Genomic DNA, 13,319 nt, shown 5'->3' with positions numbered 1-13,319 from the left:
AAGAAGTCCTCCTCCTACAACATCCGGACATCCACGTCCTCTCCATCTAGGAGCATTTGGGCTGTCTGATACTCTTCTTCCTAAGGGCAGGGGCTCAGTTCAACTTCTTGAGTGAGGGCTTTGACTAGGTGCACTTGAATGGGTTCCCCAGTATAGCTATGAAGAAGAACCGACTCTCCACTTCTTTACCGAAGTGGGCATATGGGTAAGAATTGGATAGTCTTGTAGGGTGGTTTCTTCTTGTCCCGGAAGGTGAAGTAATACCACCATGTGACATGCTTTTCAAGATAAAGAGATGGCAGAAAAGGTCGAGGGTCACATCTCATTTCAACTTCAAGATGAAGACATCAAATCAGAACATGATCCTCCAAAAGTTTGGCATTAGCTGATCGGGTGCCAACCCCTAGTAACTGAGGGTTGTGCAGGCAAGGCAAGGCACTGGAATCCTGAGGCCATTAAGGAAAACCACCTTGTCCTCATTCAAGTCCATAGACTCCTTATCATTAGTGACCTGCATCAGCACATTGTCAGGTATCCCGAACCTCACCCTCATAATGTTTAAGGACTTAATCGAAAGGGTGCCCCAAATCTTGCTGGCGGCACGGCAGGGCCCAAAAGACAAGGCCGAGTCTTCATCACCGCCTACCTCTACAGACTCTATCTTGGCACTACTAGCCGAAGACTCAAACCCACTAGAGGAAGTTGCATGTTCCTTGGGATCGGACCGTGCCCAATGGGAAAACTCATGCCTAATCATAGTTAGGGTGGAGGCTGATCAGGCATGACCTCATGAGAAAGGGGCTCAACTACACAACCGCTACCTTGACAAGGGACATACTGAGGCAGATTAGGAGAAGATGGGTGCGAGCCATAACATAAATAACTTACTAATTGAAAGGTGGAAGACATGTTGAGGCTATGCTAAGAGAGGAGTTGAGCCGCTAACTACTATTGAGTACCAAGCCGAACACTTTCTCATGAGGATCAGGCATGACCTCATGAGAAAGGGGCTCAACTACACGACCGCTACCTTGACAAGGGACATACTGAGGTAGATTAGGAGAAGATGGGTGCGAGCCATAACATAAATAACTTACTAATTGAAAGGTGGAAGACGTGTTGAGGCTATGCTAAGAGAGGAGTTGAGCCGCTAACTACTATTGAGTACCAAGCCGAACACCTTCTAAATATGAGCTGAGCTTTAGCGATCTAGCTACATTGGCTCATCTATTTATAGGACCAAAGCCAGTGCACTTAATGGCCTAGATTCGTTGAAACAAACAGCTACGATTGAAAGATATTTGGCACTCGATGCACCTCAAATGGATGGCACCACATGGCGAACAATGTAGATTTTATACTAGGAATACAAAACATGATGGCTGTAATAAATGCTTATTGATTTGATCTAAAAGGGGCTGACCAGAGCTCTTTGTACTCTGGAAAGCTGACTTGACCTACCAGAGCGGGGGGCATATGATGAGCCTAAAAGTGTACGCGGCTCAAAGCTACCACTTCAAGACGCCAACCTAGATCTCAAGGGCCTAGCCTCCAACTCAGCCACATCAAGACCGAGCCACCTGCCCGACAATCACAAGGCTGAGCCTTCAGCTCTGCCATCTGGGGGCCAAGCGTCCTGCTCGAACCATGGTGTCATGAGTCACACCCGACATTTAAGGCGCAACCCCAAAGATCCCATGCCGCCAACTCAACATATCTCACCAGCTCACAGAATCCAGAGGAGATCTTATCCCACGCTACGCAAGGAAATTATGCACCAAAGATGTTGCCCAATTAAGGACTCTCCAAATAAGGAGTTCCTGTCAGAAATAACAGCATGAAATCAGGATCAAATATCTCAGGAGCGGATCTCTTAATGGGATCCTATATTGTTATGTTCACGAGCGTAGGAACGGGTGAATCGTATGGATGAACCTAAACTTCCTCGGATAGACTCCTGAGTCAAGTAGGTAAGCTCACGGGATTGATCCTTGTTCTTGCGTCTACCTATTGTGAAAGATGGAAAGATACACGTTCTGGTTTCTTTGAGGGAAAACCAACCTCCAAATCAATTCATTAATATCTCCTCCCTACATTATTGGCAATAAGCCATATATAATGACTCATACAACGGTCGACTCACAACAGTCGACTACCCACTTCCTAATTGATAGCAACGATTGTTAAATAACAAAATCAGAATTGCAACTCCTAAAGACCAGGTCTTTCCTAAAGAATAGGTCTCACCACTTACGTGGACTCTTATTTCATTCTACTCCCTAACCACCCAAACTTAATTGCATAAAAATAGGAAACTACTAGTAACACGTACTACTACTCCCTAATCATCCCAACTTAATTGAATAAAAATAGGCACTCCAAGTGACACGTAACATCCCTCCCTCCTCAAACAACACCCTTGTCCTCAAGGGTGATCTCTGGGAATCGAATTTTCATTTGATGTGCATCCTCCCAAGTAGCATCCGAAGGAGGAAGCCCTTTCCAATGTACAAGAACCTCCTTACGCCTCTTCCGGGTACGATGACCCAACACAACTTGTGGTTGAACGATAATGGAGTCTTCAATTTCTTGCAATTTAGGAAGCTCATGTTGCACTTGCACAATGGTTCCCACCCTCTCTTTTAAGCAGGATACGTGGAATACCGGATGGATCCTTGAGTCACTAGGTAAACTGAGTTTATACGCCACGGGTCCCACCTTTTGAATGATCTCATACGGTCCATAATACTTGGGAGATAACTTCAAATTTCTTCTGAGAGATATAGACACTTGACGGTACGGCTGCAACCTTAAGTAGACCCAATCACCTACCTCAAAGCTCCTTTCTACTCTGTGTACGTCATAGAATCTTTTCATACGGTTCTGCGCCACTTGTAATTGAATCTTTAACTCCTTAAGGATTTGATCACGATCAGCAAGCTCTTTATCAACCGCCTCTACTTGTGTTGCAACAAGAACATAAGACAGCAAGGTGGGTGGAGGCCACCCATAAACGATCTCAAATGGTGTCTTCTTTATAGAGGTATGGATGCTTGTATTATAACAATGCTCAGCCCATGCTATCCAACGGACCCAATTTGCAGGCTTATCACCGATGAAACACCGTAAATACATCTCAACTGTTCGATTCACCACCTCAGTTTGGCCATCAGTCTGAGGGTGGTAAGCCAAAGAGAAGTTGAAATCCGTGCCATGTAAACGAAATAATTCCTTCCAAAAGGCACTTGTGAACACTGGATCCCGATCACAAACTATGGATTTTGGCATTCCATATAATTTAAATATATTGTCAAAAAAAATTTGTGCCACTGATGTAGAAGTATAGGGATGAGATATGGGAATAAAATGCGCAAATTTTGAAAGCCGATCAACCACTACAAATATTGTGGATTTCCCCTTGGACTTGGGCAGGTCATCTATAAAATCCATTGATAAATCTGTCCATACTTGCATGGGAATTGGAAGAGGCTGAAGAAGACCAGCTGGTGACGTGTTTTGCCATTTTTGCCGTTGACAAATGTCACATTGTTTAATGTGATCCTTAATGGTTCTTCTCATCCCAGCCCAATAAAAAACTGACCTAATACGGTGGAGGGTTTTGTGATAACCCTCATGCGTACCCGAATGGATCTCTTTAACAATGGCAGCAACCAATGGTAATTCTGGTAGCAAGTATATTCTATTTTTGAAAAATAGAATCCCTTCACTGCAGCTCCAAGGGCCCACAGCTTCTCCTTGTTGAATCCGTTCAACCGATTTTTGCAAAATAGGATTATGGCTGACTTCTTCTTGAATTGGTTCCAGCCATCTAGGAATCAGGCTAAATATAGCAAAAAGCCCACCTCTATCATCTCTTCTAGAAAGTGCATCAGCAACTAAATTTTCACACCCAGATTTATATTCAATAAGGAAATCATATCCCATGAGTTTCATTAACCACCTTTGTTGGGCTGGTGTGGTGATCCTTTGCTCCCATAAATATTTAAGACTTCGCTGATCCGACCTCACGATGAATTGGCGGCCTAAAAGGTAGTGCCTCCATTTTTGTATTGCAAGCACCAGTGCCAACATCTCTTTTTCATAGGTTGATAAGAGCAGATTTTTCCCTTGGAGCGCTTGGCTATAAAATGCGATGGTCTCTTGGCCTGCATTAATACACCACCAATGCCTACTCCTGAGGCATCGCACTCTATTATAAATGGTTGGGAGAAATCTGGTAACGCAAGCACTGGAGCTTTAGTCATCACCACCTTGAGTTGCTCGAATGCATCTTCAGCCTGAGGAGACCATGAAAAATTGTCCTTCTTAAGCATGTTCGTCAATGGGGCAGCAATCTTATCGTAGTTCTGAATGAACTTGCAGTAATATCCAGTCAAACCCAAAAATCCTCGCAATGCTTTGAGAGTTTTTGGTTTTGGCCAGTCCATTATAGCTGAGATCTTCTCAGGATCAACGGCCACTCCTTCTTGATTGATGATGTGCCCCAAATAATTTACTTCCCTTTGACCAAAGCTACACTTTTCCTTTTCCACAAATAATTGGTGAGATCTCAAAATGGAAAGTGCAATTTCCACATGCTTAAGATGATCATTCCAATTTTTGCTATAAATTAAAATGTCATCAAAAAATACTAAAATGAACTTACAGATATAATCCTTGAAAATGGAGTTCATCAATGATTGGAAAGTGGAGGGGGCATTAGTTAAACCAAACGGCATTACTAAAAACTCAAAGTGACCATGGTGAGTTCGAAACGCCGTTTTTGGGACATCTTCTGGACGCATTCGGACTTGGTGGTAACCCGATCTCAAATCGAGTTTGGTGAAGAAGGATGCCCCATGCAACTCGTCCAGTAACTCGTCAATAATTGGTATTGGGAACTTATCCTTTATTGTAATTTGATTAAGAGCCCGATAATCGACGCACATCCGCCATGACCCATCATGTTTCTTTACTAGTAACACCGGAGAGGAATAAGGGCCTTTGCTTGGCCTGATCATTTCTGATTTTAGTAACTCCGCTACCCTATTCTCAATCTCCGTCTTTTGATAATACGGATATCGGTAAGGTCATACTGACACTGGCTGACTTCCATCCTTCAATGGAATTTGGTGGTCTTGAAATCTCATAGGTGGGAGCTTCATTGGTTCATGGAATAAGTCATCATATTTCTGCAACAGGGGCTCAAGGTTTATATTAGAAGCATTTGAAAAGTTGGCAAGGAGTGGGACACTTAGTGGTTGTTGCATAGATAATGAATATATTTGTAACAACATCCCCTCTTTTTTCTTTTTAATTTCCTTGCTCATCTCCAACCCATCCATGACCCTATCCATTGGAGTTTGTAGCCCATTCAAAAAAGCCTTTTTTCCATTCACATGAAAGGTCATTTGTAACTTTGAAAAATCCCATATGATTGGGCCCAAAGAGCTCAACCATTGGGCCCCTAACACTGCGTCACATCCTTGTAAGGGTAGTAGATAAAAGTCTACTGTAACAGGGATTCCCTGGAGTGACATAGTGACCCCCTTACACCTGCCCGGACTTGGCAACTTTTCTCCATTGGCAACAGCCACTTCAAAATTTCCTTCATGACTTGGTACTAGTCCTACTTTTTTAGCAATTCTATCATTCATAAAATTGTGAGTACTAGCAGAATCGATTAAGAATATTACCCGATGATGCCCCAACTTTCCTTGCACTCGCATGGTTTGTGTATTCTTGGCACCAGATATAGCATGAATGGAAATTTCTGGTAGCTCGGCATCATTTGGAATTATGTCGGATTCGGATAGGTCCTCTTCATCATCTGACCAGCTTCCTTCAATAAGAAATAGCTTCTTGCAACGGTGGCCGGGCCCAAACTTTTCGTTGCAATTGAAGCATAATCCTTTGGCTCGGCGTTCACTGAGTTTAGCAGGAGTGAGTCTTTTGATCGGCAACCCTGTACTCGGGTTTGATGGGCTGTTGACAGGCTTCTTAAGTGGTGCTGACAACATAGTTCGGCTTGCTTGGTTGCGAGATTCATACAACCTTGTGAGACCAATGGCTGCGGACAAGGTGGTTGGCTGGCACGCTTGAACATCAACTTTAAGATTTTCTTTCAACCCACGAGTAAAACACCCCACCTGCTGATCTGATGACAATTTCCCTGCTCGTAACAACAATTTGGAAAATTGGTTTTGGTATTCTCTCACCGTCCCAATTTGCCTTAATTTCGTTAGCTCACCAAAAAAATCTTGGTAATGGGATGGGCCATACCTTACGAAGATTTCCTTCTTAAATTCCTGCCAAGTAATAGGGGCATTATCGTTTTCATCCTTAAGGAGTTGGTACCATAATTGAGCATCACCTTCGAGGTTCCATGATGCTAACGGAACACGTTCCTCCACCGGCGTTCGATGGTATTCAAAAAACTGATCAGCACGGCAAACCCAGCTGGTAGGGTCTTCTTCACCATTGTATTTGGGAAAATCAAGCTTTACTACCTTGGGTGCACCAGCCCCCCCGGAACTGTTGGGCGCTCCGTTGTGGGTCCTACCACCTTTACGTGGATGGTTGTAGTGAGAGCTCTCACCAACTTCACGGATCGTAGCAACATTGTCCAGCTTTGTGTTGACTGCTGCGAACATCTGTTGCATCGACTCCATTAACTCTTGGAACTTTCGATCTTGTGCGGCTGCCAGGGTCTCCATCTCTGTCTCTAATCGATCCAAGCGTTGGTCGGCCATGCCTGGCTCTGATACCAAGCTGTTATGTTCACGAGCGTGGGAACGGGTGAATCGTACGGATGAACCTAAACTTCCTCGGATAGACTCCTGAGTCAAGTAGGTAAGCTCACGGGATCGATCCTTGTTCTTGTGTCTACCTATTGTGAAAGATGGAAAGATACACGTTCTGGTTTCTTCGAGGGAAAACCAACCTCCAAATCAATTCATTAATATCTCCTCCCTACATTATTGGCAATAAGCCATATATAATGACTCATACAACGGTCGACTCACAACGGTCGACTACCCACTTGCTAATTGATAGCAACGATTGTTAAATAACAAAATCAAAATTGCAACTCCTAAAGACCAGGTCTTTCCTAAAGAATAGGTCTCACCACTTACGTGGACTCTTATTTCATTCCACTCCCTAACCACCCAAACTTAATTGCATAAAAATAGGAAACTACTAGTAACACGTACTACTACTCCCTAATCATCCCAACTTAATTGAATAAAAATAGGCACTCCAAGAGACACGTAACATATATGCTCAGTAGCAAAGGATATTCTTAGAATCTCACCTCTGGACAAGGAGTTGGTTCCTTATCAAACACTTACTAAGTACAGACTCTCAATAAACTGCCACCACTTACTGCCAATAAATATCAAGGTAAGCCTCTGAAAAAGAGATTGATTATTTTACTCGGAATTCACCTATTGCATGTTTTCTAACTTTGACATCAGAGAGTCCCCCGTGAGATCAGCCTGACACTCTATTTATTGTTTTTCTGTGCATGAACATCTAGGAATTTCAGGCAACTATTGCCTGGGAATTCATCCAGTCAGATTTCGCCGCATTAGGTGGAATGAAGGAAAAGAAGAAGAAGAATAGAAAATGAACATAATGAATACGGTTTTCTCTTATGGTTCGATCCTTTGTAGGAGGAAATACGAGAAGAAGATAATAATAAAGGAACATAAAATGTAGGTTTTACACTGAAATCAAAATTATAGGGTTCCCACAGAGTCATTTGTAGGAAGATAAGAAGAGGAAGAGGAAGGTACCCGACTTTGTTCTCGCCGAGGTCTCCAAGCCCTTGTTGATGGCGGTGTCCCAAACCCTTGCAAGCTCTCATTAAGCCCTCGTCAATGGCGATCTCCAAAACCGTCGCAGACCATTGCTTGAGGTTCTCTCCCAAACCTATCCGGCATCTTCTATTTTTAATCGATGATTTTTATCAGGAAAATGACAGAAGTTGTTTGAAACAACTTCATTTGAATCAGCTAAATCACCTACCCATATAATCTGCACATCATGCTCTAAGATTAAAAAAGAGGCCGGTTTGATTTATGGGAGCATGGAATTAGACCGATGCACTAATCGCAATGTCACTCCCATATGCCTCTGACAGTTAAAAATCACCTAAATCAGGAATCAGAAGTGTCACCAATCATGGCCTAGATCAACTAATAGTCACTTCTGCCACTTAATAAAATCACAACCTTTGATCTCCTACCTATCTCACATTGAATTCCAATCGATCGGCAAAGCTGGTCCCTAGCATATTGGGTGCATTAGTACAAAAAATGGCTTTATACGAGCTTGATTGATTGGTTCATTCTTTTGAGAATAAATACTGTCTTTGGTATGTCGGTTGCTTAGGCCAGCAACCTAACTCTTGCTTGGTATTTTGGATATAACTCACTGTCTTTGTTAATCTATTTGATTTCGGTTTAAACGGTTTGGTTTGATTTAGTTCATATATATTTTGGTTGAAACCATAATCGTATAATTTAGTAAACGATTTCAGTTTCCACGGTTTTTAAAAGGTTTCGATTTCACTGTTTTAAACGGTTTCGATTTTGATTTATTTCATACAGTTTTTAAACGGTTAGCAATCAATTTGCTAGTTTATTCATATGTTTACTAAAATTTTCTTTTGGTGATAAATGATTCAATCTTGAGAACGTGAAATGCAAACCATTATGCTTTGTTAAAACAACCAAACAACTAAGCAAAATAAAATATGTTGATAGAAAATAGTCTCAAGTGCATTTAACAAGTCAGTAAGTAATGCTTACAGCAGGGATTTTCTTCTTCTTCCCCCCCTCCCTTCCACCCAAATAATGTGTTACAATATAGGAATATATATATATATATATATATTTAATATACCATGGTATAAGCAAAAATTGTATTTTTATCACTATACATTCTACTTAGTACGTTGGATTAATTTAATCAGCATTCCAAACAATGAGTAAGTTACCTCTAGAATTATTTGCAGGCTTGCAGTACTCAATCTTTGGATTAAATGAGATACTAATGATATTTTGCAACCACATTATTTAATCTTTAAATGGGTTTATCAGATCGGTTTTGACGGTTTAAATGGTTCGATTTTTACGGTTCAATTTGGTTTGAAACCATGGGTTAAACGGATCGATTCGGTTTCAACCCGTTTAGCTAATCGACTTGAAACTTGAAACCATAACTGAACCATTTACTAAATGATTTTACGATTTCGGTGTAAACAACTCGATTCAATTTTAGTAAACAATTTCGATTTCAAATTCACTTTCTTAGGTCTATCAACAATGGGACAACACTTATTTTGGTACCTGATTGATGCCAAAGCGTGAGGGACTTGCTTAGATCGGCAAAGCAAGAGGCGCTTTGGTCTCATCAGTCAACGGTTGGCAATTACGGGCGAGTTAGTTGCTTCGACTTGAACCCAAAGCATTTCGGAAGCCCATGCCAGTAGGAATTGGTACAATTGCTTGTGTCGACAGGTGATTTTGGCCGATTAAAATTTGAATTTTTCCTAACATTATTTTCTAATATATTTTCAAATAGTTTAAGTCAAAATCCCCCAATTTTGATCTATTTGCTCCAAAGTCGGGTTCACCAAACTTAGGCATACTAATATGTCCAAAATGCACCCCTATGGACAATTCAAAGTCACCCAACTAAGGTTAAACTATTAAGTCATGTTTGGTTACTTAAGAGACTATTAAGGGTCTAGGGTCATGAGAGTTACACTACATGCATTTTTAAATTTACAAGATCTATGAAAAAAAAAAAAAAAACACTCTTGAACTTGTCAATATGAAACTCTTGACTCGATGTTATTTTTTGATGATCTCCAACTTGGTCATACTTATGAAGCTTTGATCATTCCAGTTGTACTTCTTCAATTACCATGCCACAAGGGTGATCTTACTAAGGTGCACTTGATGTGGAGCAATTGGAGTTATCAGTACATGCCATTGATGGGCTTCTAAAGTGTATAAGCACTTCATGCCACAAGGGTAGTCTTACTAATGTGCACTTGATGTGGAGCAATTGGAGTTATCACTACATGCCATTGATGGGCTATTAAAATATAGAAACACTTCATGCCTTGGGGTGGTGTATACACAAAGGCTAAGATATACATTTGCCACTTGCTGCCACTTCTGGAAAGTCCAAGCTCATGGCAGAGGCTTAACCATATAGGAAACTATTTCAAACACAAACAACTTGGAAAATATGAAACTTAAAACAAATGTCAAATATATCAAAAAGACCATTTTTTTTTTTTTAACGATTTTGAACAGGAGTAAGTAATCACCAAAAACATGCATAGACATGCAATGTCTTAACAAGTGTTAAGCCATGTTTTCTTATTTTTAATTTGAATACATATGTATAAATTAGTTAATACCTAGAAAAATACAAGAAAAAACACATCAATGAATTTATTGTTCTTAATTGAAAATTTTGGTGGAAATTTCTTAAAGCTTCTGTTGTATATGTTACGAATTAATTGTTTATACAAATTTTTTATTTATAAGTGAATAGTGGTTCATCAATGGGAAAATAGAAATGGAATCTTCCTCTTCACCTCCTAAAAAAAAAGGGCAGGGGGTGGTGTTTATTCATGAAGACCAATGTGATTGATTAAACAGACATCTATTTTTTGTGTGGTACAAGGTCTATACAGGTCCATATTGTATACCATTTAGTTTAGGAACAATTTGATAATCAAATGCAAACAATGAAACCATGTGTGAAACAAATTTGTTACAAGTAACCAACAAGCACTTTGCTGGAGTATAACTACCATAATGTAAATCATTCAAAATTACTTCTTTTGTTCTTCTTGAAAATTGAATAATCTAATGTGGAAGAGAAAGAATTAAAGAAGAATAGTGTGGAAGCTACTATTAGAGAGAGAAAGAGAGAGAAGGTTGCCATGAAATTGAAGTACAATGTAACCAGTCCCACCCATGGCACAATATTGTCTTCTTTGACAGGTGGGTCTCATAGTTTTAAAATGCATTATATGTGCACATCCCCAGGTAATGTGGGATTTTCTATAGTTCTACATCCATACTTTCACTGCAGATACATTCTCAACAATCATTCACATCTCTAGCTTTGATACCATGTGACCGGCCCCACCCATGGCACGATATTATTCGCTTTGACATGTGGGTCTCTTGATTTTGAAATGCATCGTACTATGTAACACTACAAGAAAACACATTTTTTTGCGACTAGATAAAAACCGTCTCAAAAAATCAAAAACCGTTTCTAAAAAGAAAGGCAACAATTAATTTTCCATTGCCTATACTGTCGCAGTTGAAAAAACGTGACAAAAAACATTTGCAGTTGAAAAAAATAATATTAGCGACGGTTTTATGTTTCCGGTCATCATATATATTTTTAACGATGGCGAAATTTGTTTATAGCAACCGTATTAAAAAATTCGTCACAAAAAATGTAAATACCAACCGTTATTACCCCGTTGCCTAGACCTAATAGTAATCTGTTTATAGCAACAACATAACAAAACCCGTCGCCAAATATAAAATAAGAAAAAAGTAAAAAAATATTTATATTAGTAAATTTTACAATTTTCCCTGTAATCACATCAATATACATTGTCCAATTTAGTAAAGGAAATCATCCCAGACATCCATATAAGAATACATTACCTTCATTCAACTTTCAAATGTCTTAAAATCATAATTAAGAGTTTATTAGTTTCATTCCACTCTCAAAAAGTCTTACAATCATAATTAAGAAGTCATTGTTTTCATTCTACCTAAAAAAAAAATCCTACAATCAATACATCAAACTTCAGACTTTGCATTCTTCATTGATTAGGTTTGTCTTGCATCTTCCTCCAAAGAATATCCACTACCTATCATAATACATTAGTACTCCTACACACCTCTTAGTATATAATGCCTTCCCAACTTTCAGTAGACATGGTGCACAATCCCATCTTGCGTTATCAATAAAAAGTGTAGCTGCTGCAAATGTTGGAGTAAGCCTATCTTTAGGAACTGCTTTATCATCTGTGTAGGCTGGGTACTTGATACCTCCTTTGGTATGGCTCTTATACGGCCTATCACCATGTTGTCGAGTAGCGAAGGCTTCATTGAGTGAAGAACTTTAACCTATCAAACAGAGAGAAATTTAACAGAGGAAGTCTTGTGACCTAAAATTTAGAAAAGTACATATTCATGTTTTCTTCTAAAACCTTTTCATTCTTGATGTCTTTTGCATCCAAGCTGACAAGAGTTTCCATGGCAAAAAGAGCTAGTATTTGAGGCAGATGGTTCTGGATAATGTTCTTTACAATACCGTAATGGTCAAAATACCTGAATTTAATAGATTAAGTAAGAACCAAGAAGCCCCTAAAAAAGTTCTAAGGCCAATATAAATGCCAAATTGTAGAGGTGGCTTACCCTCTTCATCCTTCATTGCTAAAATCTTTAGAGAAAATCAACTATACATTTCTTATGTACTGCCTTGACCATAGAGGTTCAAAAATGAGATTGGAGAAGCTAAGTACAAATAAGTTCTCCACTAGTTCGCTTCTCAAATAGTAATCAATCCTACAATAAAAATGCCACACCATTCCCAATAGAGCCCATAGTCCTTTACCTACAAGAAGTAACTTTAGTTCAAGAAAGTCACCTAAAAATTTGATCTTCCTGTAAGTATTGCTTTAACACTGGTCAAAGCAACAGAGGATTTAGAATACCTCCCAAAGGATTTTTCCACTATAATCCTTGTCCAGCCATTGGTAGAAGAAGCTGATGAGGTTGCACAAAAACAAATATGAAACCAGTTTCCAATGAATAGAATAAGTGACGGACTATGATAATTCAGCTGAGAACAAACAATGATAGAAAAGACATCAATTTTCTTGCAAAAGAGAAAAGTGGTTATATATATTTATACCAAAATTTAAGCCTAAATCAAGGACAAGCATCAGAGTAAGGATTACCTTTTATCTATTCTACAAGTAAGGGTCTTGCTAACTATGTCCCTCAATTCTGCTTCTGTCATTTTACTACGAGCATAACCAAACATGGTAAAATGCTATAGCACAGAAACACACCAGATTCAAACTTAAACATACTGCCTCAGCAAATAAATAAAATAAAAGTGAGCAAAAAAAAAAAAGGGGGGCGGGGGGGGGCGGGATATTTGATCCAAATCACAGAATAAGCTAAGCCTTGGGGAGGCAATCTTCATAATAAAGTGCAAAAAGAGCAGGAAGTATCTTTTTCTTCGCAATGTCA

The 13,319-nt window shown here is 39.6% G+C and overlaps 1 protein-coding gene and 1 pseudogene across 1 annotated transcript; both read right to left on the bottom strand.

Moving 5' to 3' along the window:
• Positions 1-5,090: 5,090 nt before the first annotated feature.
• LOC122068169 lies at positions 5,091-6,752 on the bottom strand. Its single transcript, XM_042632033.1, has one exon. It carries the CDS (start codon positions 6,750-6,752, stop codon positions 5,091-5,093), a length of 1,662 nt encoding a protein of 553 aa, XP_042487967.1.
• Positions 6,753-8,972: 2,220 nt separating this feature from the next.
• On the bottom strand, positions 8,973-13,315 carry LOC122068168 (annotated as a pseudogene).
• Between the last annotated feature and the right edge of the window lie 4 nt (positions 13,316-13,319).

The sequence above is a fragment of the Macadamia integrifolia genome, unplaced genomic scaffold, assembly GCF_013358625.1.
Source record: "Macadamia integrifolia cultivar HAES 741 unplaced genomic scaffold, SCU_Mint_v3 scaffold3492, whole genome shotgun sequence".
NCBI classification, from domain to species: Eukaryota; Viridiplantae; Streptophyta; class Magnoliopsida; order Proteales; family Proteaceae; genus Macadamia; species Macadamia integrifolia.
Note: the sequence above shows the minus strand (reverse complement) of the source record. Positions and strands in the feature narration are given on the sequence as shown.

What these genes read in the sequence shown, in the direction of transcription:
- LOC122068169 (XM_042632033.1), bottom strand. Translation starts at nt 6,752, where the DNA reads ATGGCCGACCAACGCTTGGATCGATTAGAGACAGAGATGGAGACCCTG.